This window comes from Mirounga angustirostris, unplaced genomic scaffold (genome assembly GCF_029215605.1).
Source record: "Mirounga angustirostris isolate CCGP_5_RB_7025 unplaced genomic scaffold, mMirAng1.0.hap1 SCAF_1, whole genome shotgun sequence".
Classification (NCBI taxonomy): domain Eukaryota; kingdom Metazoa; phylum Chordata; class Mammalia; order Carnivora; family Phocidae; genus Mirounga; species Mirounga angustirostris.
Window position 1 is genome coordinate 66027669 of NW_026991709.1, and position 24640 is coordinate 66052308.

The 24640-nt window shown below is 37.2% G+C and overlaps 1 protein-coding gene and 1 pseudogene across 1 annotated transcript in view; one reads left to right on the top strand and one right to left on the bottom strand.

Annotated features, from left to right (window-relative positions):
- EAF2 (ELL associated factor 2) overlaps positions 1–24640 on the top strand; it is a 48183-nt gene that overhangs the window by 9035 nt on the left and 14508 nt on the right. Inside the window, exons 2-4 of the mRNA XM_064597402.1 lie at positions 318–412; positions 12617–12753; positions 15108–15253. Of these exons, the coding sequence (XP_064453472.1) occupies positions 318–412; positions 12617–12753; positions 15108–15253 (378 nt within the window). The remainder of the gene's footprint in view (positions 1–317; positions 413–12616; positions 12754–15107; positions 15254–24640) is intronic.
- LOC123834357 (ribonuclease inhibitor-like) lies at positions 22805–24503 on the bottom strand (annotated as a pseudogene).

The window sequence follows — 24640 nt, forward strand, 5'->3', positions numbered from 1 at the left end:
GTGAAAACACTGACATTATGTATTTTTTAGCAGTGGAACATCTTAGTCTAGTTTATCTTGACCTAAACAGGATTCGGAGGGAGCATGGTTTGAGGAATACTATTTTAGAGTTTAGTTGTTTCTTTTTTTCTCAGAATTATACATACAGAAATAAACTGGGTTGGATTTTATATGTAATATGAAGACTGTTCTAAACCATTTTAATTACTGGCTGTTGCAAAATGATTTACCATGCTGAAACATGCTCATATTTTTGATATCCAGGTACCCGGCTATTGTTCCATTTTATAAAAATCCATATCTGTCTCTATTTTTAGATGATTTCAAACCTGCTTCTATTGACACTTCCTGTGAAGGAGAGCTTGAAGTCGGCAAAGGTGAACAGGTGACAATAACTCTGCCAAATATAGAAGTGAGTATTTTTATGTATTTAGACTGAAAGTATCTTTTTGCAGGATTTCTACTAAATTTAAATGAAAATAATTACACAATTTGTATAGTGATAGTTAAAGTAATTAACCAATACACCAAAGAAAAAACCTTATATTTAGCTATTTTAGGTAAAATAATCTGAAAATACTTTTTAAAAATACTTTGATCTATTTAATAAGTTTCAAGAACTATCATTTCAAATGATCTGTAACACAGGTCTAAACATATACTTATTAATCAGTATTATGAGCCAGATTTTGTACCCTGAACTAAGAATAATAGCATATTCCCAGCCTTCTAGTCCTAATCTGTTATAGCAGAAGGACACACAGATGTCTAATGCTATACATTATAGAGCATGTACAAAATTCTGTGCAAGCACATTAGTGGAATCAAATTCTCTGCCTGGTAGAATCTTTTTTTTTTTTTTTAATTTTTTTATTCTGGGCGCCTGGGTGGCTTAGTTGGTTAAGTGACTGCCTTCGGCTCAGGTCATGATCCCGAGTTCCGGGATCGAGTACCGCATCAGGCTCCCTGCTCAGCGAGGAGCCTGCTTCTCCCTCTGACCCTCCCCCCTCTCATGTACTCTCTCTCTCTCTCTCTCATTCTCGCTCTCTCAAATAAATAATCTTTAAAAAAAGGAAATGGTCCAGTTTCATTCTTCTGCATGTGGCTGTCCAATTTTCCCAAAACCATTTGTTGAAGAGACTGTCTTTTTTCCATTGGACATTCTTTCCTGCTTTGTCAAAGATTAGTTAACCATAGAGTTGAGGCTCCATTTCTGGGCTCTCTATTCTGTTCCATTGATCTGTGTGTCTGTTTTTGTGCCAGTCCCATACTGTCTTGATGATGACAGCTTTGTAATAGAGCTGAAAGTGTGAAATTGTGATGCCGCCAGCTTTGCTTTTCTTTTTCAACATTCCTCTGGCTATGCGGGGTCTTTTCTGGTTCCATACAAACTTTAGGATTATTTGTTACATTTCTTTGAAAAAAGTGGATGGTATTTTGATGGGGATTGCATTGAATGTGTAGACTGCTCTAGGTAGCATTGACATCTTCACAATATTTGTTCTTCCAGTCCATGAGCATGGAACGTTTTTCCATTTCTTTGTGTCTTCCTCAATTTCTTTCATGAGTATTTTATAGTTTTTCTGAGTACAGATCCTTTGCCTCTTTGGTTAGATTTATTCCTAGGTATCTTATGGTTTTGGGTGCAATTGTAAATGGGATCAACTCCTTAATTTCTCTTTCTTCTGTCTTGTTGTTGGTGTATAGGAATGCCACTGATTTCTGTGCATTGATTTTATATCCTGCCACTTTACTGAATTCCTGTATGAGTTCTAGCAGTTTTGGGGTGGAGTCTTTGGGGTTTTCCACATAAAGTATGATATCATCTGCAAACAGTGAGAGTTTGACTTCTTCTTTGATGATTCGGAAGCCTTTTATTTCTTTTTGTTGTCTGATTGCTGTGGCTAGGACTTCTAATACTATGTTGAATAGCAGTGGTGATAGTGGACATCCCTGCTGCATTCCTGACCTTAGGGGGAAAGCTCTCAGTTTTTCCCCATTGAGAATGATATTTGCTGTAGGTTTCTCATAGATGGCTTTTATGATATTGAGGTATGTACCCTCTATCCCTATACTCTGAAGAGTTTTGATCAAGAAAGGATGCTGTACTTTGTCAAATGCTTTTTCTGCATCTATTGAGAGGATCATATGATTCTTGTTCTTTCTTTTGTTAATGTATTGTATCACGTTGATTGATTTGCGGATGTTGAACCAACCTTGCAGCCCAGGGATAAATCCCACTTGGTCATGGTGAATAATCTTTTAATGTACTGTTGGATCCTATTGGCTAGTATTTTGGTGAGAATTTTTGCATCCATGTTCATCAAGGATATTGGTCTGTAATTCTCCTTTTTGGTGGGGTCTTTTTCTGGTTTTGGGATCAAGATAATGGTGGCCTCATAAAACGAGTTTGGAAGTTTTCCTTCCATTTCTATTTTTTGGAACAGTTTCAGAAGAATGGGTATTAATTCTTCTTGAAATGTTTCATAGAATTCCCCTGGAAAGCCATTTGGCCCTGGGCTTTTGTTTGTTGGGAGATTTTTGATGACTGCTTCAATTTCCTTAGTGGTTATAGGTCTGTTCAGGTTTTCTATTTCTTCCTGGTTCAGTTTTGGTAGTTGATACATCTCTAGGAATGCATCCTTTTCTTCCAGGTTATCTAATTTGCTGGCATAGAGTTGCTCATAATATGTTCTTGTAATTGTTTGTATTTCTTTGGAGTTGGTTGTGATCTCTCCTCTTTCATTCATGATTTTGTTGATTTGGGTCATTTCTCTTTTCTTTTTGATAAGTCTGGTCAGGGGTTGATCAGTCTTGTTAATTCTTTCAAAAAACCAGCTCCTGGTTTCGTTGATCTGTTCTACTGTTCTTTTGGTTTCTATTTCATTGATTTCTGCTCTGATCTTTATTATTTCTCTTCTCCTGCTGGGTTTAGGCTTTATTTGCTGTTCTTTCTCCAACTCCTTTAGGTGTAGGGTTAGGTTGTGTACTTGAGACCTTTCTTGTTTCTTGAGAAAGGCTTGTATTGCTATATACTTTCCTCCTAGGACTGCCTTTGCTGCATCCCAAAGATTTTGAACAGTTGTGTTTTCATTTTCATTGGTTTCCATGAATTTTTTAAATTCTTCTTTAGTTTCCTGGTTGACCCATTCATTCTTTAGTAGGATGCTCTTTAGCCTCCATGTATTTGAGTTCTTTCTGACTTTCCTCTTGTGATTGAGTTCTAGTTTCAAAGCATTGTGGTCTGAAAATAGCAAGGGAATGATCCCAATCTTTTGGTACTGGTTGAGACCTTATTTATGACCTAGGATGTGATCTATTCTGGAGAATGGTCCATGGGCACTAGAAAAGAATGTGTATTCCGTTGCTTTGGGAGGGAATGTTCTGAATATGTCTGTGAAGTCCATTTGGTCCAGTGTGTCATTTAAAGTCTTTATTTCCTTGTTGATCTTTTGCTTAGACGATCTGTCCATTTCAGTGAGGGGGTGTTAAAGTCCCCTACTATTATTGTATTGTTGTCAATGTGTTTCTTTGCTTTTGTTATTAATTGCCTTATATAATTGGCTGCTCCCATGTTAGGGGCATAGATATTTACAATTGTTAGATCTTCTTGTTGGATAGACCCTTTAAGTAGGATATAGTGTCCTTCCTCATCTCTTATTACAGTCTTTGGTTTAAAATCTAATTTGTCTGATGTAAGGATTGCCACCCCACCTTTCTTTTCGTGTCCATTAGCATGGTAAATAGTTTTCCACCCTCTCACTTTCAATCTGGGGGTTTCTTTGGGTCTAAAATGAGTCTCTTGCAGACAGCATATCAATGGGTCTTGTTTTTTAATCCAATCTGATAGCCTGTGTCATTTGATTGGGGCATTTAGCCCATTTACATTCAGGGTAACTATTGAAAGATAGGAATTTAGTGCCATTGTATTGCCTGTAAGGTGACTGTTACTGTATATTGTCTGTGTTCCTTTCTGGTCTATGTTGCTTTTAGGCTCTCTCTTTGCTTAGAGGACCCCTTTCAATATTTCTTGTAGGGCTGGTTTCGTGTTTGCAAATTCCTTTAGTTTTTGTTTGTCCTGGAAGGTTTTTATCTCTCCTTCTATTTTCAATGACAGCCTAGCTGGATATAGTATTCTTGGCTGCATATTTTTCTCATTTAGTGCTCTGAATATATCATGCCAGTCCTTTCTGGCCTGCCAGTTCTCTGTGGATAGGTCTGTTGCCAATCTAATGTTTCTACCATTGTAGGTTATATACCTTTTCTCCCGAGCTGCTTTCGGGATTTTCTCTTTGTCTCTGAGACTCATAAGTTTTACTATTAGATGTCAGGGTGTTGACCTATTTTTATTGATTTTGAGGGGACTTCTCTGTGCCTCCTGGATCTTGATGCCTGTTTCCTTCCCCAAATTAGGGAAGTTCTCTGCTATAATTTGCTCCAATATACCTTCTGCCCCTCTCTCTCTTTCTTCTTCTTCTGGGATCCCAATTATTCTAATGTTGTTTCGTCTTATGGTATCGCTTATCTCTCGAATTCTGCCCTCATGATCCAGTAGTTGTTTATCTCTCTTTTTCTCAGCTTCTTTATTTTCTATCATTTGGTCTCCTATATCACTGATTCTCTCTCCTGCCTCATTTATCCTAGCAGTTAGCGCCCCCATTTTTGATTGCACCTCATTAATAGTCTTTTTGATTTCGACTTGGTTAGATTTTAGTTCTTTTATTTATCCAGAAAGGGTTTCTCTAATAGCTTCCACGCTTTTTTCAAGCCCACCTAGTATCTTTAAAGTGATGATTCTGAACTCTAGATCCGACATCATACTAATGTCCGTATTGAGTAGGTCCCTGGCAGTCGGTACTACCTCTTGTTCTTTTTGTTGAGGTGATTTTTTCCGTCTTGTCATTTTGTCCAGAGGAGAATAGATTAATGAAAGAACAAAATGCTAACAGGGTAACAACGTCCCCAGAAAATATACTCTAAACAAATCAGAAAAGACCTGAAGCCGGGGGGAAAAGAAAAGGAAAGAAAGAAAAAAGAAAAAGAAAAAGATAAAAACAAACAAAAACAGAACAAAACAAAAAAAAAAACAGAATATGATCAAATGTAATCAGGCTGGTGCATAGATCAGTGCCACACACTAGATTTTGGGTGTATTTTGGTCTGTTAGAAGAAAGTGCCTCCCAAAATTTTAAAGAAAGAAAAACTTATATATGTACAAAAATAAGGCTGGATATGATGAGGGGATGGAATATGACTGTAAAGATGAAAATTATAAAAAATTTTATAAAAGGAATTGATAAGTTGTTTGAAAAAAGAAAGAAGAGGATTTAAAAAAAAAAAAGGGAAAGAATGTGATCAGGCAGGAGAGTAGAACAAAACCATACACTAGAGATTTAGGGTATATTTTGATCTCTTAGAAGAAACTGTCTCAAAATTTTAAAGAGAGAACAACTTATATATATATATATGCCAAAAATAAGGGTAACTACTACGAACGGATAGAATATGACTCTAAAAGTGAAAAATAAAAATGTTTTTTAAAAAAGGGATTGATAAGATGTTGGTTGAAAAAGGGAAAAAGAAAAATTAAAAAAAAAAAAAGATAGTTAAAAAAAAGAATTAGGGGCTCCTGGGTGGCTCAGTCGTTAAGTGTCTGCCTTCGGCTCAGGTCATAATCCCAGATTCCTGGGATCGAGCCCTGCATCAGGTTCCCTGCTCAGTGGGAAGCCTGCTTCTCCCTCTCCCACTCCCCCCTGCTTGTGTTCCCTCTCTCGCTGTGTCTGTCTCTGTCAAATAAATAAATAAAATCTTAAAAAAAAAAAAAATTAACTTTGAAAGACTAAAGAATCATGGTAAAAAAGCCATGGATTCTATGTGCATTATTCCTCTAGCGCTGGAGTTCTGCCGTTCTCATTGATCGGTAAACCTGGTCTTGGCTGGCTGTTCTCGCTGATCTTCTGGGGGCAGGGCCTGTTGCCGTGGTTCCCAAAATGTCTGCCAGAGGCGGAATTGCCCCGCCCTTGCCCAGTCCAGGCTAAGTAATCTGCTTGGGTTTCCTCTCACGAGCTTTTGTTCCAAGCTTTCCGTACAGCTTTGGAGGCCGAGAGTGAAAATGGTGGCCTCCCAGTCTCAGCCCTGGAGGAGGCAAGAACTCGGGGTCCCGCTCCTCGGTGAGCCCCCAGAGAAAAGCAGTCAATCACTCCCATCTCCCAGGTCTCCGGCTGCACTCCATGCTCATCTGGCCTGTGACCAAGTGTCTCTATCTCTGGCACCCAACTCAGTGTGGAGTCTCCAAACCCAGCAGATCCCTGCAGTGTGCTCCCATGCTGCTCCTCCCAGGGGAGGAAGGGGAGTCTCCCCAGATCTGCCGCTTGTTGGGTCCCTGCTGGAGGAGCAGTGGCCCGACTGTGCTGCGGATCACGGTTTATGGCAACCCCGAGCTGAGAGCCCGGGCCTTGGCTCCGTCTCTGCAGCCGGCTTCCCTGCTCCGATACCTGGGGGCTCTGCCACACTCAGGCACCCCTGGTCTTTCTGTGACCCTGAGGGTCCTGAGACCACAGTGTCCCACGAGGGTTCCAACCCCTTTTAGCCACTGGAGCAACGTCCCTCAGCGGAGCTGACTTCTAAAAGTTCCGATTTTGTGCTCTGAGGCTCTATCACTTGCCAGAAGCGGCCGATGGAGGCCCCCTCCCCCGCCGTCTATCCTCCTGAATATCACCTCGGATTCACTTCTCCGCACATCCTACCTTCCAGAAAGTGGTCGCTTTTCTGTTCAGAGAGTTGTTGTTATTCTTTTCTTTCATCTCCTGTTGAGTTCGTAGGTGTTCAGAATGGTTTGATCCCTATCTAGCTGAATTCCTGAGACCAGACGAAATTTAGGTCTCCTACTCCTCTGCCATCTTGCTCCGCCTCGCCGCCTGGTAGAATCTTGAAAGGCTTCACAAGGCAGATGCTATTTGAGCTGAGCCTTAAAGGACAAGTAGCATTTCATCAGGCAGACAGGGAGTAGATTATTCTAGGCAAAAGAAACAGTGTGTTAAAAGGCTCTAATAGAGAAAAACAAGAAGTTTGTGGAATAAATGAATTAATATAGTAAATAAATAACAGAATTATGAAAAATGATTGATAGTAGAGTCTGGAAAGGTAGATTGGGATCAGACTGTGAAAAATATATTATCTTCTAATGTAGAATTTTGACTTTATTCCATAGGTATTAGAGTACCATTAGAGGTTTTTAAGCAGAGTAGTAACATGATCAGATTTGTGCTTTTAGAGTGATTTTAGCAATAGTTTGGGGAATGGGTTAGAAAAGAGGCTAGGTCAGGGAGGCTTTAACCAAAGTTTTGTCCATTTAAAAACTTTCTAGGTGTTTCCAAGTAACACTGTCAAATACTATTTACATAAATAGACAAATTACTTGTTGCTCTAGTTTTCTCAGTTTTTGAGTTAGAAATTTCTTTGCATTCAGCTTCTTTTTTTTCTTTTATGCTGACTTGATCTATTCTCAGAGAACACAAAGACTGTAACTTTATATTTTAACATACAGAGAAAGCACTGGACTGAGATTTTTTTTCTTTTTGTTTAATTTTTTTAACAGAAATGATTTTGTGCCAATTCATTGACATTCTCTTGTATGCCTTTATGAGATGATTTGTTGTGATTAGAGGCAGAGCAAGCAAGCTTTCTATCCTCTAGTCTTCTAGTCTTATTTTTATCAGTCCAACACTATTTATTGAGACCCCACTGTTATGTCAGACTGTATCAGTTGCTGCCTCTGAAAGTTTTCCTGAGGTTAATTAAATTTGTGGGGGAGACTTCTCATTTGCTCCCTTACAAACTGAAGGAAATGAACAACCAATTCAGTGTGAGACATGTGGATGAATGAACTTTTGTAATACTCTGTTATGAAAAGCTGGCATCTCTAAAATAGTTTGGAAATTTAGTACCCATAAGTCTAAGGCTTTTTTGCTTTATGATGTTTATTAAAGAAAAACCTAAACCATCCCCTTAATTCTAAAAGTTATTGAAAAGCCTTAAGTTGATAACAGGTACCACTAGCCTACTTTCAGATTATAGGATTATTGATCAGTGATGATTGGTTTGCAAAAAAACTTTAGCTGGGTTCTTCTTTGCCATGTAGAATTTTCTTTTCTCAAATTAACAATCCTTCCATCCTCATTCCTTGCACGCTTTTCTATTATAAGCATATGGGAATTCTTACATTTACTAATAAAACTTTCTCATTCACACATATCCTTTTTTAAGCAAGAGTTACCATCCACTATGTGTTTGGGTTTGATCTCAATTGAAATATCTCTTTAAGGAATGACAAGTATAGAGGGAAGTTTTCAAGCCTTCAAACTGTAAATTTCTAAAACAACAAAGAAATCATTTGGGAAGAAGTAACATCCCCCCCACCAGTCCACCAGAGATATATCCAAAAAGAATATGTCCCAATATTTGTGTGTGTATATGTGTGTATGAGAAAGAGAAACAGATAGACAGATGGGCCATATATACATGTACCTTCTGTGTGGTAACTCCTATGCTAGGTAGCTATTGCGAATACAGCAGAAGACTAGACACGGTCAGTGTCCTGAAAAATATTACCATTTAATGAGGAAGATAGGAAATAACTGATTAAAATATAGAAATATAAGGACTGTCACAGAGGTATACACAGAATATTACAGAAGTGCAGAAGAGAACTCAGTGGAGAAAGAAGAGATGCCAGGGTATGCTGTCTTGAAGAAGAGTTAGAGTTACCCTGGTAAAGGAAAGAGAGAAGACATTTTAGGCAGAGAAAAGAAAAAGACATGGGCTAAGACAAGGCAACAAAAAAGTCTGTTACATTTGAAGAACTACATGTAAGCCACTGTGGCTAGATCAGGAGTCCGCTAGGGACATAGTGGGAGATGGAAAGGTATTTAGGAATCAGATTTAAAAAGGGCTTAATGTGTAATGCAAAAGAATTTAAACTTTATCCTATAACCCTTTTAGACAGCTGAAATGAAAGAGAATTGTTACCAGCTTTCTACAGCAAATATTTTTTTCTGCTGGCCATTCAGTCCTAGAACAATTGTGATTAACAATAGAAATTACATTCTCAAATACACTTTGTGGGTTTTCTTCCCTTAAGTAAAGAACTTCTTTAACAAGTAGGAGGTTTACATTTCTTCAAAGTTCTTAATTTTGTGGAAATGTAATGATTGTTAGTTTGAGGCATTTAGATTCTCTATTTTCTTTATGAACTTGCTTTCATCATCTGGGTAAAAATGACTAGAAGCTAGAAGTCATCCTATAAAATAGAACTTTTATTATACTATACTTTTTTTTATGTTATGTTAGTCACCATACAGTACATCATTAGTTTTTGATGTAGTGTTCCATGATTCATTGTTTGTGTATAACACCCAGTGCTCCATGCAATACGTGCCCTCCTTAATACCCATCACTGGGCTAACCCATCCCCCTACCCCCCTTATTATACTATACTTTTAAGAGTATTTTCAGTTTCTGGCAGTTCCTTCATAGGGTAGATTTTCTAATTTTCATTCTTCTGGATTTTCTTTGGTAGTACCAAGTAAAAGAACCTAATAAAAATGAAGGCTGTTAAACTGATTAATATTAGACATTTACAAATCTCTCTTCCTTACAAATAATTCTCTATAGTTGACTATTATAAAATTTCAAAATGTCAAATTTTGAAAGGAAAAGACTTAAGTAACTATTATGATTTGTCATTGGTGCTGTCCAAGTTTGGCATTCTTTAGTGCTGTCTCTATCTTGAGGAGTACTTTTGTGGGACTCAATGAAATAGTCCACTGGAAACTTCCAACTACTACTAACTTACTATTACGCAGGAAATGCATCTCTAATGGTTGCTTATGACTTTAGCCCCCAAATGCTGGACTTGTGAAAATTCTATATGTCAGATGCACTACTATGCCACTAAACCACCCCCTTGGGCAACATCCCTTCCAGGATGAACCTGGTTTGATTCTGTCCACTGAGTATTTAGCTCAAATGAGAATAGCCCACCACATACTTGGGACCTCAGCTTATTTTAGGATTGGTTCTATTTTAGCATCCTATTACGGTTATATTTTTAAATGAATTATATCTTTTATCATATATATCTTTTAAGCCTTTTTTTAAATTTTAAGCTTAAATACTATCTTGTCTAATATTAATATTGCCACCTTTGCTTTCTTTTGATTTGCATGTTCATGGAATCTCAGTGTCTGTTTCTTTTATTTAGCTGACAGTTTGTTTTAAGTATATCTTTTGTTAACACAATATTGTTGGGGTTTTTTTTATTAATTTATTTTTTAGAGAGAGAGAGAGAGCACATGAGGAGGGGTAGGGACAGAAGGAGAGGAAAAGAGAGAATCCCAAGCAGACTCCACACTGAGCATGGAGCCTGATGTGGGGCTCAATCTCACAATCCTGAGATCATGACCCTGAGATCATGACCTGAGCCAAAACCAAGAGTCGGGTGCTCAACCAACTGAGCCACCCAGATGGCCCTATTCTGTTTTATTTTTAAACCCAGTTCAACACTTTCTATTTTTATTAAGAGAATTCTATCCACATTTAGTTCAAAGCTGATGTACTTGATTTTTATATCTATCATCTTTAGTGTGTTTGTTTGTTATTTTAATTTTTCTCTCATTTGTATTTTATTAGTTTCATTAAGCATCTCTTCTTTCCTTTCTTTTTTCCGCCCTCCTATTTGGGAGTACAATTGTACCTTTCCCTTCCATTACGGATTAATTTCCTTTCCTGGTATTCATAATCAGGCATGATCAGATTTCCCTGTCAGTAGATGGGGGATAAGCCTGGAAGGAGAGTAGGTCGGAGGATAATAGGAACCTAGGTGAGATGATGATTGGGTTCTGAAGTTGGGTAATAGCAGTAAATATGGAGATGATTGGATGTATTCAGTAGTTTGTTTTGAGGATTGAATGAGTTTAATGTTGTACATACAGAACACTTGGAACAGTGTCTAGAGCTCTATAGATCTTCACATATGTTTATATAAGACGGTTTTTTAAAAGGTAATTCCAGGGGTACCTGGGTGGCTCAGTTGGTTGAGCATCAGACTCTTGATTTCAGCTCAGGTCATGATCTCAGGATCCTAAGATCCAGTCCCACACTGGGTTCCATGCTGGGCATGGAGCCTGCTTAGGATTCTCTCTTCCTATCCCTCTGCCCCTCCCCCTGCTTGCACATACTCTCACATGCTCTCAATAAATAAATAAATAAATGGTCATTCTTCTATTTAGAGGCCTCCAAATGCTTCTCATGACTCACAGAAAAAATCTCAAACCCTTCCCACGGCCAGCAAGACCCTTCAGGATATAAACCTCATCCATCTGCCCAAGCTCATCTCCCTTTCCCACACCCCTTCCCTCTCACTTCATCTTTCTGGCCTCAGATCCTTTGTATTTGCTGTTCCTTTTTCCTGGAGCCCTCTACCCCCAGTTCTATGGTGGCTGAGTCCTTATCTTTCAGGCTGCCTCTAATTTAAATTTCATTTGCTCACAATAGTTATTTAGTCATACGCTTAGGAGTTTCCTGGTACTTTAATACTTTAATACCCCTTTTTTGGGGTATGGAATAAGGGAGTAGGCAGTAATTAAAGTTTAAAATAGGAATGGTGCTCAATTTAATAAGGAAAAAAACTTTTTAAAAACGTTCAAAGTGTGGAAGGCAGGTATAGAGACTATGAAAACCTTATTTAACTTGTTACTTAGGATCAGAATGTTCCTATTGTTCATATGCAATATCCATTTAGTATCTGTGAAGGGTTTGGTACTTTAGGTGCTAGGAGCAAGAAAAGAAATTATGATCCAGTCCTTTATTCTTTAGGAACTCAAAATACAATAATGTATTATAATTTTAAGATGTATTCTAAGTAGGAATACAAATATCTTTAAGAAGAATATTGCACAAATCTCTTAACTAATTTGAGTCCTTGGATTGCTATTTAGGGGTATCTTACTCATTTCTTCCTCTATTCCTTATATTTGCTGTAAACTGATAGTTATATCTGAAGGCTTGATAAGAGTTAGATTCTGTGTGTGTGTGTGCGTTTAGGCAAGACTACTTTATAGGTGATGCTGCTTACTTTGTTTTATATCACGTCATGAAGGATATGTCTGGTTGTCCCGCTTTTAATGATGCTAAAATTAATTAGTGAGGTTTCATGTAATAGGTGATTTGAATAGGGAAAGACCAGATTTTTAGATTTAAAAAACTAAACTTCTGAAGGAAGAAGAGGATGCGTAGGAAATATGATTCAGGGCTTCTGTTCCCTTATCTGTAAAATGTATTGGCTGCATTAAAATTGAATACAAATTGCCTGTTGTAGACCAGTGAAACAAATTTTAGGGCAAGTACTTCCTCTATTCCCCTTCCTCAATGATAGCAGGTTTGAGACCTCAGCTTTGCTTCATCTCTTTTTTATGACGAATCCCTGTTGTCTGAGTAATAAACTTAGGAAGTTAGGTGACTTGAAGTATAACATAGATTGAGAAACAGAAGATCTCAAAGGCCTCCCAACTGAATTTCTGTGATAAGTTTTAAGTAATGATAATTAACTTTTAAACAGGGTTCAACTCCACCAGTAACTGTTTTCAAAGGTTCAAAGAAACCTTACTTAAAGGAATGCATTTTAATTATTAATCATGACACTGGAGAATGCCGACTAGAAAAACTCAGCAGCAACATCACTGTAAAAAAAACAAGGTATGTGGTTAATGAAATAAATTGCTTTATCAACAAATAAATTGCTAAGGAAATGTCAGTGAAAGAAATTATTGGATTAAGTCACATTATTATACAAGGATTATTTCTGTGTGGTACAAAAATGTTTTAATCTTTTTCCAAGTTTAAATTTGGTAGAGATCCTTAGCCAAAAGCTTTTACCACTTCTTCCTATGATATATAAAAGCTTTTTGTTTCTGAATGTTTTCTGTATGTGTAGGTATACCTTTTATTCTATTGTAGATGCTTTCATAGAATTGGACTGAAAAGAGCCAGTATACACTCTCCAAAACAATTTCATCTTCATTAGTGAAAATTTATTGAGCACCTAGAATATGTAAGACACTAGAAAAAGGAAAGTTTCTTATACAAATACTAAACCTCAGAATGTCTGCATTTTAATTGGATTAACAGATCATTCCATTTAAAAAGTCAGTAAGAGTATAGCTATCTCAAATTTTTGTTTGCAAATAGGTGGGGCATTATCATGTAATGTAAGGGACCTACACTAAAAGCCATAAAAATACCATAGACAAAAATTGTTCTAGGCCTGGGATGCCTGGGCGGCTCAGTCCTTAAGCGTCTGCCTTCAGCTCAGGTCATGATCCCAAGGTGCTGGGATCGAGCCCTACATCGGGCTCCCTGCTTGGCAGGAAGCCTGCTTCTCTCTCTCCCACTCCCCCTGCTTGTGTTCCTGCTCTCGCTATTTCTCTCTATGTCAAATAAATAAATAAAATCTTTAAAAAAAATTGTTCTAGGACTTAAAGGAAGGGAGAAGTTATTATTGATTGGAGCATTTGGGGAGTCCTTATTGATGCCTTGAAAGGTTAAGAATTCAAAGGGATACATGCACCCTGATTGATGTTTATCGCAGCATTATCAACAAATAGCCAAAATATGGAAACAGCCCAAACGTTCACCAACTGATGAATGGATAAAGAAGACGTGGTATATGTATATCTATAATGGAACATTACCCAGCCATAAAAAAGAATGAAATCTTGCCATTTGGAACAACATGGATAGAGCTAGAGAATGTTATGCTAAGTGAAATAAGTCAGTCAGAGAGAGACAAATAACATGTGATTTCACTCATATGTGGAATTTAAGAAACAAAACAATCATAGGGGGAAAAAAAGAGAGATGCAAACCAAGAAGCATACTCCTAACTATAGAGAACAAACTGATGGTTACCAGACAGGAGGTGGTTGGAGGGATGGGTTAAATGGGTGGTGGGGATTAAGGAGGGCACTTGTGATGGGCACTGGGTGTTGTATATAAGTGGTAAATCACTAAATTCTACACCTGAAGCTAATATTACACTGTATGTTAACTAACTAGAGTTTAAATACAAACCTTTTTAAAAAAGAAGAAAGATTTGGGGCTTTTTCCCCCAAACATACTTTATGATAAGAATTACCATGGGTGGTTGTTAAATATGAGTTCCCAAATCCAGCTTCAGATCAGAGAAGGCCCCTGGGAAGCTCTATTTTTATCATCCCTTCCCTGCCCCAGTAGTTTTTATTAATAGGAAAGTTTGGAACATAATTGATCAGAGAGAACATGAAGTTGTGGGCAAAGTTTGAAGGCAGGAATTTATCTGACTTATTTGGAGCCAGTGAGTAAGAGCTGTTTGAATAGAGCAGAGATTTGTTTCTGTGCCCACGAATAAGTAGATTGACATGCTTACATTTTTTTTAAACATTAATCCACCAAACAAGTTGAGTAAAATGAAACAATGTGGGAAACAGAAAAATGCATAAACTATGATTTTTGAAGTGGTAATGAAAAGAACAGTGAGGTTCTAAACACTCTGTGAAGGTAGAAACTGACGGGATTTGGTGACTGGAAATGGAAAATACAAAAGTCAAGCATAACTGTATGATATACTCTTAAAAGTATTTGAAAGAAAGTATATGAATCTCCTTTAGTAACATGTCTTAAAGTTAGGAATGAAAAATGTGAAAGTGATTTGATTTTAACAGAAATGAATTTAGGGGATATGTTGTATTTGTTATACACTTTTGTATAATTTCCGTTTATTTTAGTAATTTGTGTATGTCTCATCTCTTCAGTTTTGAGCAGTAGTCTTGTTTTTATCCACATTTGTATCCCCCATTGGATCTGTGTGTATGTCACGCATATAAGTAGGGCTCAATAAGTACTTGTTAAATAAATATTTGTTAAATAATGAACTAAGTTAATGTTTTAATTTTTGAATATCATTTTAAGGATCCCTAGGGAAAAGAATAAGGTGTCCATTTTAGTAACTTTGTAAGTTGCAGTTGTTAAATTTCTATCATCCCTGTTTCAACCTTTGATATTCTTAATTGCAGAGTTGAAGGAAGTAGTAAAATTCAGTATCGCTTAGAGCAACAGCAGCAACACCTGCGGACTTCAGCTAGGACTCCCAATCTTGTGAAACATTCTCCATCTGAAGACAAAATGTCCCCAGCATCTCCAATGGATGATATTGAAAGAGGTAAAATCGAAGTGTGCATAATGCCCCTTGTAAGAAATTATTAAGAAATGTTAGGTGAAATTCTTCATTTTAATTAACAAGGGGACTAGCTTTGAACTGTCATTGAGAGCATAGTATTATTTTGTAATTGTGGGTTTTTCCGGGGGAAGAGTGTGGTTTATGATTTAGGGTATTTTGTCAGTAAGACTGTATCTATAGAACAGAATTTATATCTTTTATTTATTATTCAGGGGGAAAAAGTGGCTATTTGGATGTTTGTGGTGGAGTTTTCTTTTTTTTTTTTTTAAAGATTTTTATTTACTTATTTGACAGAGAGAGACACAGCGAGAGAGGGAACACAAGCAGGGGGAGAGGGAGAGGGAGAAGCAGACTCCCTGCTGAGCAGGGAGCCCGATGCGGGGCTCGATCCCAGGACCCTGGGATCATGACCTGAGCCGAAGGCAGACGCTTAACGACTGAGCTACCCAGGCGCCCCAAGTTTTCTTCTTTTTGACAGCTGTGATGATTTAAGTTGAATTCCTCACAGCACCTGTCGAAGTTCTTTGTGTATAGTCAGATTGTAGATATCTAAGATGTCACTAAACCAATAGTGAAGTGAGGAGATGTAATAAGATGTAGTAAGTTCTTCTGAATTGCTGCTCACTTCCCAGCAAGAAGGTATTTCTAGGGAGGCATAGTCCTTTTGAAAGTAAGGAAACTTAAATCTCCATTTTTTTTTTTTTTTTAGCTTCAGGTTGGTAGGAGTAAAACTCTGGTCACCTCATCACAAAGTATATTTGCTTCTGCACTCTTCCTTCATAATTTGCATGTAGCTCTCCAATTCCACTTGCTCCCTTCTAGGCCCACTATAGTATTACTTCCCCATCATATTAGTGAGCAAAGAATATGTAATCTTAAAACCTTTGTTGCTACTAGGGATCTTGAATTTTATTTTATTTTATTTTAGTTTAGTTTTATTTTATTTTATTATATCTACTTCCAAAATGGATTTGAATTACAATTGTACATGTATATAACAAAATATTGTAATAGAAAATCAAGATATTGAAAGGGAAGAGGATTTGCTAATTATTTAAAATTACTTAAATATTTACTAATTATTAAAACATTAAATTTAGATCTGAGCTTCCTAGCCACTAAGGCAAAAATGAAGACCTAAGTAGCATATTTTGTATTATCCAAGGGACAGATTCCAAAGAATCAGACTCTTCCCTGCTATTAAATCTAAAAGGAATTAATCATATGGAACCTGTTCTAGGGAGTATTAAACTGTATATGTATAGTATCTTCAACAATAATTTTACAGTACAAGAAGAAATCCCTCCTTGTTTTTTAGCAGAGACCTTAATAAAAGCATTGTATTATACAGGATAAGTTACCATGATCCAAACATAAGATCCAATTTTATGTAAGAATTTACCTTGAGATGTTTGTATCTGCATGCTAAGCCAGGGTGACTACCTGCTAAAATAAAAAGATTAAAAATTTTTTGTTCAACTACTTGATATTTGTATTCATATTCTAGAAAAATATTGACCTGAAAGTCAGTAGACTTGGCTCTGCCCCTGAAAAGCTGGTAATTTTTGTCCATTTTGGACCTAGGTTCCCTCATTTGTAAAATTATGAAATTGATCTAGATGGTAGCTGAAGACCTCACATAGCCATAAATTTTTTGTGTCTTAAAAACTTCTTGGAAATACTAAACCAAAGAGGACATCAACATTATTGCTCTTTTTACCTACTGGAAGAAGTAACTGTTTCATAAAATGCACAGACATCAATGCAAGGCTACAAGAAACAAGAAAAGTCAAGGAAACATGACACCATCAAAGGAATACAATAATTTTTCAATAATGGACCCTAAAGAAACAGAAATCTACCAATTGCTAGACAAAAAATTCAAAATAATTGTTTTAAGGAAACTCAGAGAGCCACAAGAGGACACAGACAACTCAATAAAATCAGGAAAACAATACATGAAACTAGAATTTCAACAGAGAGAAATAATAAAAAAAGAACCAAACAAATTCTGGAGCTGAATACTATGAATACCAAAGAATACCATGAATGAAATTTAGAAATGTAGTAGAGAGCACCAACAGCTGACTTTATCAAGCAAAAGAAAGAATCTGTGAACTCAAAGATAGGTCCTTTTTTGTTAGGAAAAAGAAAATTTTTTTTGCATTTAGGAAGTCTTCACTAAAGGAAATTTAAAAAAATTTTTTTATTATGTTATGTTAGTCACCATACAGTACTTCATTAGTTTTTGATGTAGTGTTCCATGATTCATTGTTTGCGTGTAACACCCAGTGCTCATAGGTCATTTGAAATTAACTAGTCAGTGGAAAAAAAGAGGAATGAAAAGTAGTGAAGAGAGCCAATGTGAATTAGAGGATATCATCAAGCAAAACAGTGTATGAACTATAGGAATCCAAGAAGGAGAAGAGAGAGAGAAAGCTTATTTAAAGAAATAATGGCTGAAAACTTCCCACACTGGAACTACATCCAGACATATGAAACTCAAAAGACTCCAAGCAATATCAACCCAAAGAAAGTCACAAGAATAAAAGGCACAGCATAGGGAATATAGACAATGGTATTATAATACCATTGCATGGTGGCAAATGGCAGCTATACTTATGGTAAACATAGCATAGCTTATAGAGTTGTTTAATAACTATGTTGTATACCTGAAACTAACATCATGTGTCAACTATACTTCATTAAACAATTTTTGTTAAGTCTTCACCAAGACTAATTATAATAAAATTGCCAAAAATTAAGGACAAAGAAAGAATTTTGAAAACAGCAAAAGAAACTCCTCACATATAAGGGAACCCCCATTGGCTATCAGTGGATTTCTCAGCAGAAACCTTGCAGGCCAAGAGAGTGGGATAATATTGTCAAAATGCTAAAATCAACAACAACAAAAAACTGCCAACCAAGAATGCTTTAACTGGCAAAGCTGTCCTTCAGAAATGAAGGAGATACAAAGACTTTCCCAGATTAACCAAAGCTGAGGGAGTTCATTGACACCAGATGTGCCTTACAAGTAATGTTAAAGGGAGTTCTTCAAGCTGAAATGAATGGATGCTAATTAATAACATAAAAACAAATGAAAGTATAAAACTCACTGGGAAACTTAAGTACATAATCAAATTTAGAATAATAATGTAAGAGTAGTATGTAAATTACTTAACTCTAGTATAAAATGTAAAAGACAAAGAGTATTAAAAATAACAATAGCAATAATAACTTGTTAATGGATACACAATTTTAAAAGATGTAAATTGTGACATCAAAAACACTGTAGGAAGGGGAATAAAAGGATGAAATTTTTCTATTTGGTAGAAGTTATTGTTAGCTTAAAATAGACTGTTAGAACTCTAAGAGATTTTAAATAGCCTCATTGTAACCACAAAGCAAAAACCTCTAATAGACCCCCAAAAGAAAGAGGAAAGAAGTCAAAGCATACCACTATGAAAATTAATTACATCACAAAGGAAGACAGCAAAAGGTACAACCTACAAAACAACCAGAAACAATTAACAAGGTAGCAATAGTAAGTCTTTATCTATCAATGATTACTTTAAATGGAAAGGAATTAAATTCTCCAATCAAAAGACATAGTGTGGCTGAATGGATAAAACAAGATCAACTAGGTGCTGCCTACAAGAGACTCATTTTGGCTCTAAGGACACGTGTAGGCTGAAAGTGGAGGGATAGAAAAAGATACTCCGTTCAAATGAAAACCAAAAGAGAGCAGAAGTAGCTATACTTATTATATCAGACAAAACAGACTAAGTCAAAAACTGTCACAAGAGACAAAGAAGGTCATTAGATAATGATAAAGGGATCATTTCACCAGGCAGATTTAACAGTTGTAAATGTATATACATCCAATATTGGAGCACCCTAATATATTACATATTTAAAGATCTGGGGAGAAATAGAGATAGCAATGCAAAAATAGAGGACTTCAGTACCCCACTTTCAACAATAGATAAATCATCAAGACAGAAAATCAATAAGAAAATATTGGATTTGAACTAGACTTTAGGCCAAATAGACCTAACAGATTTGTATAAAACATGCTATCCAACAGCAGCAGAATACATGTTCCTCTCAAGCATAAGCTGAACATTCTCCATGATACATCATACGTTAGGTCACAAAGCAAGTCTTAACAAGTTTAAGGAGATTGAAATCATATTAAGTATCTTTTCCAACCACAGTGGTGTGAAACTACTATCAACAATGGGAGGAAAATGGGGAAATCCACAAATTTGTGGATTTCATGCACCTGAACAACCAATGAGTCAAAGAAGAAATCAGAAAGGAAATTTTAAAAATCTTGCAATAAATGAAAAGGAAGGGCAATATACCAAAATAATAGGCTCCAGCAAAAGCTGATCAAGAAGGAAGTTCATAGGAATAAATGCCTACATTAAGAAAAAAGAAAGATCTCAAATAACCTAACTTCATAACTTCAAGGAACTAGAAAAAGAGGAACATGCTAAGCCCAAAGTCAGCAGAAGGAAGGAAATAATAAAGATTATTCAGAATAGAAATAAGAGAAATAGACCAGAAAAACAATAGAAAAGATGAATGAAACTGAGTTGGTTTTTTAAAAAGATTAAGTAGACCAAATTTTAACTAGACTAATGAAGAAAAAAGAGAGAAATGAAAGAATCATTATAACTGATACTACAGAAATACAATCATAAGAGACTGAAAAATTATATGCCAACAAATTGTATAACCTAAAAGAAATGCATAAATTCCTAGAAAGAGACAACCTACCAAGACTGAATCATCTGAATCATGAGGAAAGAGAAAATCTGAACAGGCCAATAATAAGTAAGGAGATTGAATCAGTAATCAAAAATCTTCTAGCAAAGAAAAGCCCAGGACCATATAGATAGCTTCACTGGTGAATTCTCCCAAATGTTTAAAGAAGAATTAATGCCAGTTCTTCTCAAACTATTCCAACAAATTGAAGAGGAGGGAACACTTTCAAATTAATTTTACAAAGCCAGTATTATTCTGATATAAAAGCCAGAGAAGGACACAAAAAGTTACCAATATCCCAGATGAACATAGATGCAAAAGTCCTCAACAAAATATAGCAAACTAAATTCAACAGTACATTAAACGGATTATATACCATCATCAAATGGGATTTATGCTGGAAATGCAAGGATATTTCAACATATGCAAACCAATAGATGTGATATATCATGTTAGCAGAATGAAGGATGAAAATCATATGATCATCTCAGTAGATGCAGATAAAGCATTTGACAGAATTCAACACTTTCACATTAAAAACTCAATGAATTAGATATAGGAGAAACATAGATCTACATAATAAACGCCATATATGATAAGCCCACAGCTATCATACTCAACAGTGAAAAGCTGAAAGTTTTTTTCTAAGCTCAGGAATAAGACAAGACATTCTTTTTACTTCTATTCTGCATAGTACTAAAAATCTAGCCAGAGCAATTAGGCAAGAAAAAGAAAGAAATGGATCTAAATTGGAAAGAGGAAATAAATTTGTTTCTACAGATGATATGAGCTTATGCCTAAAAAACCCTAAAGACTCCACCAAAAAACTGTTAGAACTAATGAATGAATTCGGTAAAGTTGCAGGATACAAAATCAATATACAAAAACCAGTTGCATTTCTATATACTAACAAACTATCGGAAAGAGAAATAAGTGAAATAAGCTACACAGAGAAAGATAAATATTGTATGATCTCACTTATATGTGGAAGCAATCTAAAAAAGTTAAACTCCTAGAAACCGTGTAGGAGGGTGGTTTATAACTTTGAGTTATAAGATGAATAAGTTCTGGGGATCTAATATACACTATGGTATCTAAATTTTTAAAAGTTTTTATTTAAATTTCAGTTACAGTGGAATATTAGTTTCAGATGTACAATTTAGTGATTCAACACTCACATACAACACCTGGTAGTCATCACAACATGTGCATTCCTTAATCCCCATCGTCTATTTACCTCATCCCACCTCCCATCTCCCATCCAGCAACCCTTAGTTTGTTCTGTACAGTTAAGAGTATGTTTCTTGGTTTGCCTCTCTTTTTTTCCCATGTTAATTTGTTTTGTTTCTTAAATTCCACATGAGTGAAATCATATGGTATTTGTCTTTCTCTGACTGACTTATTTCACTTAGCATAATTCTCTGTAGTTCCATCCATGTTGTTGCAAATGACAATATTTCATTCTTTTTTATGGCTGAGTAATAGTCCATATTCCATAAATATATATATTTATCACATCTTCTTTATTCATTCATCAGTCCATGGATATTTGGGCTATTTCCATAACATGTGTCTGTTAGCCATCTGTATATCTTCTTTGGAAAAATGTTTATTCATGTCTTCTGCCCATTATTTAATAGGATTATTTATTTTTGGGGGGTGTCAAGTTTGATAAGTTCTTTATATATTTTGGATATTAACCCTTTATCAGATATGTCATTTGCAAATATCTTCTCCCATTCTGAAGGTTGCCTTTTAGTTTTGTTGCTTTCTTCACTGTGCAGAAGCTTTTTTTTTTTATTCTTATGTTAATCCCCATACATTACATCATTAGTTTTAGATGAAGTGTTCCATGATTCATTGTTTGTGCATAACACCCAGTGCTCCATGCAGAATGTGGCCTCCTCAATACCCACCACCAGGCTAACCCATCCTCCCACCCCCCTCCCTTCTAGAACCCTCAGTTTGTTTTTCAGAGTCCATCGTTTTTGATAAAGTCCTAATTTTTGCTTTTGTTTCCCTTGCCTCAGGAGACATATCTAGTAAGAAGTTGCTATGGCCTATGTCAAAGAAGTTACTGCCTGTGTTCTCCTCTCAGATTTTAATGCTTTCATGTCTCACATTTAGGTCTTTAATCCATTTAATATTTATTTTTGTGTATGGTGTAAGAAAGTGGTCCAGTTTCATTCTTTGCAGGTTGCTGTCCAGTTTCCCCAACACTATTTGTTGAAGAGACTGTCTTTTTCTCACTGGATATTCTTTCCTGTCTTGTCAAAGTTGTGGGTTCATTTCTGGGTTTTCTATTCTGTTCTATTGATCTACGTGTCTATTTTTGTGCCAGTAGTATGGTATCTAAATTTTCTAAGAGAGCAGATCTTATGTGTTCCCATCACACACACACACACACACAAGGGATAAATATGTTAATTAACTTGATTATGATAATCGTTTCACAATGTATTTCAAAGCATTAAGTTGTATATTTTGGGTTTTTTTTCCTCTTGCCAAAAAAATTATAAACTGTCTAAAATTTTCTCACAGAAGTCAGTTGATTTGAGTGTTTCTCTTCAGTCAAAGCTAGGACACCAGAGTGAGAGCCCCTAGGAACAGCCAGTCCCCTGCGGGGTCCCAGGTAGGGCCTGTTAGGAGAGTAGGTTTCAGAAGCTGGGGCTGGAGGCTACTCAGGAGATGAACCTCAGGCTCAGCTTGTGCCCTTCGCAGACCTGCAGGCGATCCGGTCTCCTTCATCCAGTAGATGTGCTATTCCAGAGCATGTAGTTCTTGCCTGAAATGCTGCTTGTGCAGGCTGTGGTTGGCCAGCAGGAGCAAGGCCAGGCTGCCATAGCCACTGTCCATCATGTCGCATTCCCCCATCTAGGGCACTCACAGTGTGGTGCCAGGCTGGTCCGGACCCTGGCAGAGTTCCTGGACTCCAGAATCCCCCAGCTTGTTGTTGCTCATCTGCAGTATCCACGAGATACTGTTTGGGGGCAAGGTTGTGCCGAAGTGGTGGCAGCAGAGAGCCGTAAGCTGCAGGACTTTACCCATGGGTACTGCAGCTGGCAGCCAGTTTCCTGCAGGCTCTCACATGCAGCCAGGCACCCTTGTCCCCCAGCACATTGCCCACTAAGCTCCACTCTTCAGGCTCTCCTTGGCCCTAAGGATGTAGCACAGATCTCTGCAGCCCCTGGTGGTGATGTCACAGTCCCAGAGCCACAGAGCCCTGAGTCAGGAGCTGGGGTGTAACATTCTGGGGCACAGCGCGGCAATACCCATGTAACCCAGCTTGCCATCCAGGTCCAGTGCCTGCAGTGAGGCCTTGGAGGTCACAATACCACACAGGTCCTTACCACTGGCCGACGCGAGGCCACAGTTTTACAGCTTGAGCGTCTTCAGCTGGCAGGCAGAGTCCACCAGGCCCTGGTACAGCACTCAAATGCCGGCCTCGCAGCTGTCATCGTTGCTCACCATGAGCTCCTTGGAGTGCTGCTTGGCCTTTGAACACCACAGCTAGGGGCTCACGACTGGCAGCTATCAGGTTGTAGTACTCTAACTGAAGTGTCTCAAGGTGGCAGTGGGAGTCCAGCAGATCTTTGCAGAACAGCTGCAGGCCTGCATCTGCCAGCAAACTGTCACTGAAGGATAGGCACCAAGTGCAGCACACAGGGCAGGCCCCCACAGCCAGCCTCCATCAGGCAGCAGTTCTGGAGGCTGAGCTTCTCTATCTTGCAGGTGGGGCTCTACAGGCCCTGGAGCACCAGGTGCATACCGGCATCACCCGGCTCTTTGGTGCAAAGGCTAAGCTCAATCAGGGAGGGGTTGGCCCAGAGAGCACAGCTGACATCCTTGCAGCACAGCTCTGCGAGGCCCCTGTCATCCAGCCTGACCACCTCAAACTGCTGGATCAGAGGTGGGAGCTCTCTCCACCCAGCATCACCTAACTGCTCACACTGAATGTCCAGATTCTTGGTTCAAGGGAAAGTGTTTTCGCAGGCCAAGATGCTTCTTACACTGGGGCTGGGAGCCTGTTGTACACTTTAAATATATACATCTAGAGGGAAGGGGGGAAGGGGATGGGTTAGCCTGTGATGGGTATTAAAGAGGGCACGTACTGAATGGAGCACTGGGTGTTATACGCCAACAATGAATCATGGAACACCACATAAAAACTAATGATGTACTGTATGGTGATTAACATAATAAAATTTAAAAAATGTAAAATAAATATATACAGTTTTGTCAATTATAGGTCAGAAAAGCTGGGGGAAAAAAAAGAAAGTCATCTGTATGTACTGTGTTGCCTTATATGTACTGGGAGAGTAAGAGGAATTGGAGAATGGTTTCTGCCAAAATAGATTTTAATTTTTACAGTTTTAATTTTTCACATTCTTTATTTTATTTGAATTACATACATATTTAAGTATAATGGTATAATAAATGTAGCATTTAGATTAGGCATTGCCTATGTCTTTTAATGGTAGAGGAGCTTTTTAAATAAAATGCTTAAAATGCTCTAAATGCATGATTAATCTCATTTATTCCTCATCAACAGTTTCTTAGAAGCTAACACATTCAAATTTTATTTTATTTATTTAA